The sequence below is a fragment of the Loa loa genome, assembly GCF_000183805.2.
Source record: "Loa loa unplaced genomic scaffold supercont3.4454, whole genome shotgun sequence".
Taxonomy (NCBI): domain Eukaryota; kingdom Metazoa; phylum Nematoda; class Chromadorea; order Rhabditida; family Onchocercidae; genus Loa; species Loa loa.
In genome coordinates this window covers 1-754 of record NW_018112630.1, presented here as the reverse complement: position 1 = coordinate 754, position 754 = coordinate 1, and the positions used below count along the sequence as shown (strand labels likewise).

Below are 754 nucleotides of genomic sequence, written 5' to 3'. Positions count from 1 at the left end.
ATTAAATGAGCAAGATGACACGATACAAAAAACTTTATTCACTAAAATAAAAAGAAGAACGATGATAATATCCATATGAAGCAAAAAATGAATAAATTGTAAAAAACGACAACAATGATAACAACAGAAGACTGTTAGCAATTAAATAATGAATAAGTGACAAGAATTTATCTAACAGAAAATACAAATAATCAATCACACCAAAATAACAGCGCCTTTTTCAACTTAAAATGTTCCCCTCAGCTTTTTTTATGATTCTTCTTGTGTGATTTCAATGAGTCATAATTCAAGAAACCCTTACTGCATAATAGTACAATTGAAGATTGGTCTATTTTTGTCATGCATTGTTGCGTGTCTTTGCAAACTACGTTTTGCTTTTAAACTTTTCTGGCATATCGAACAACTGTACGATTTCATATCGGTATGAGTCTCCATATGGCTGATCATATTGAATGACTGGGTGAAACTTTGCCGCATTTTTGACAACTGTACGGTTTTTCACCAGTATGAGTCCTCATATGGGTTTTCATATTGCATAATTGGGAGAAATTTCTGCCGCATTTTTGACAACTGTACGGTTTTTCACCAGTATGAGTCCTCATATGGATTTTCATATTGCATAATTGGGCGAAATTTCTACCGCATTTTTGACAACTGTACGGTTTTTCACCAGTATGAGTCCTCATGTGGTTTTCTGTCATCCATCATTGAGAGAAGCTTTTATTGCAAAATTCACAACTATGTGGTTTTCACC

At 33.4% G+C, this 754-nt stretch overlaps 1 protein-coding gene across 1 annotated transcript; it reads right to left on the bottom strand.

Moving 5' to 3' along the window:
• Positions 1–443: 443 nt before the first annotated feature.
• On the bottom strand, positions 444–701 carry LOAG_16165 (zinc finger protein; the record flags this gene model as incomplete). The annotated part of the gene is made up of 1 exon (XM_003151653.1): positions 444–701. The coding sequence occupies one exon, from the start codon at positions 699–701 to the stop codon at positions 444–446; it is 258 nt and encodes an 85-aa protein (XP_003151701.1).
• Positions 702–754: the final 53 nt, after the last annotated feature.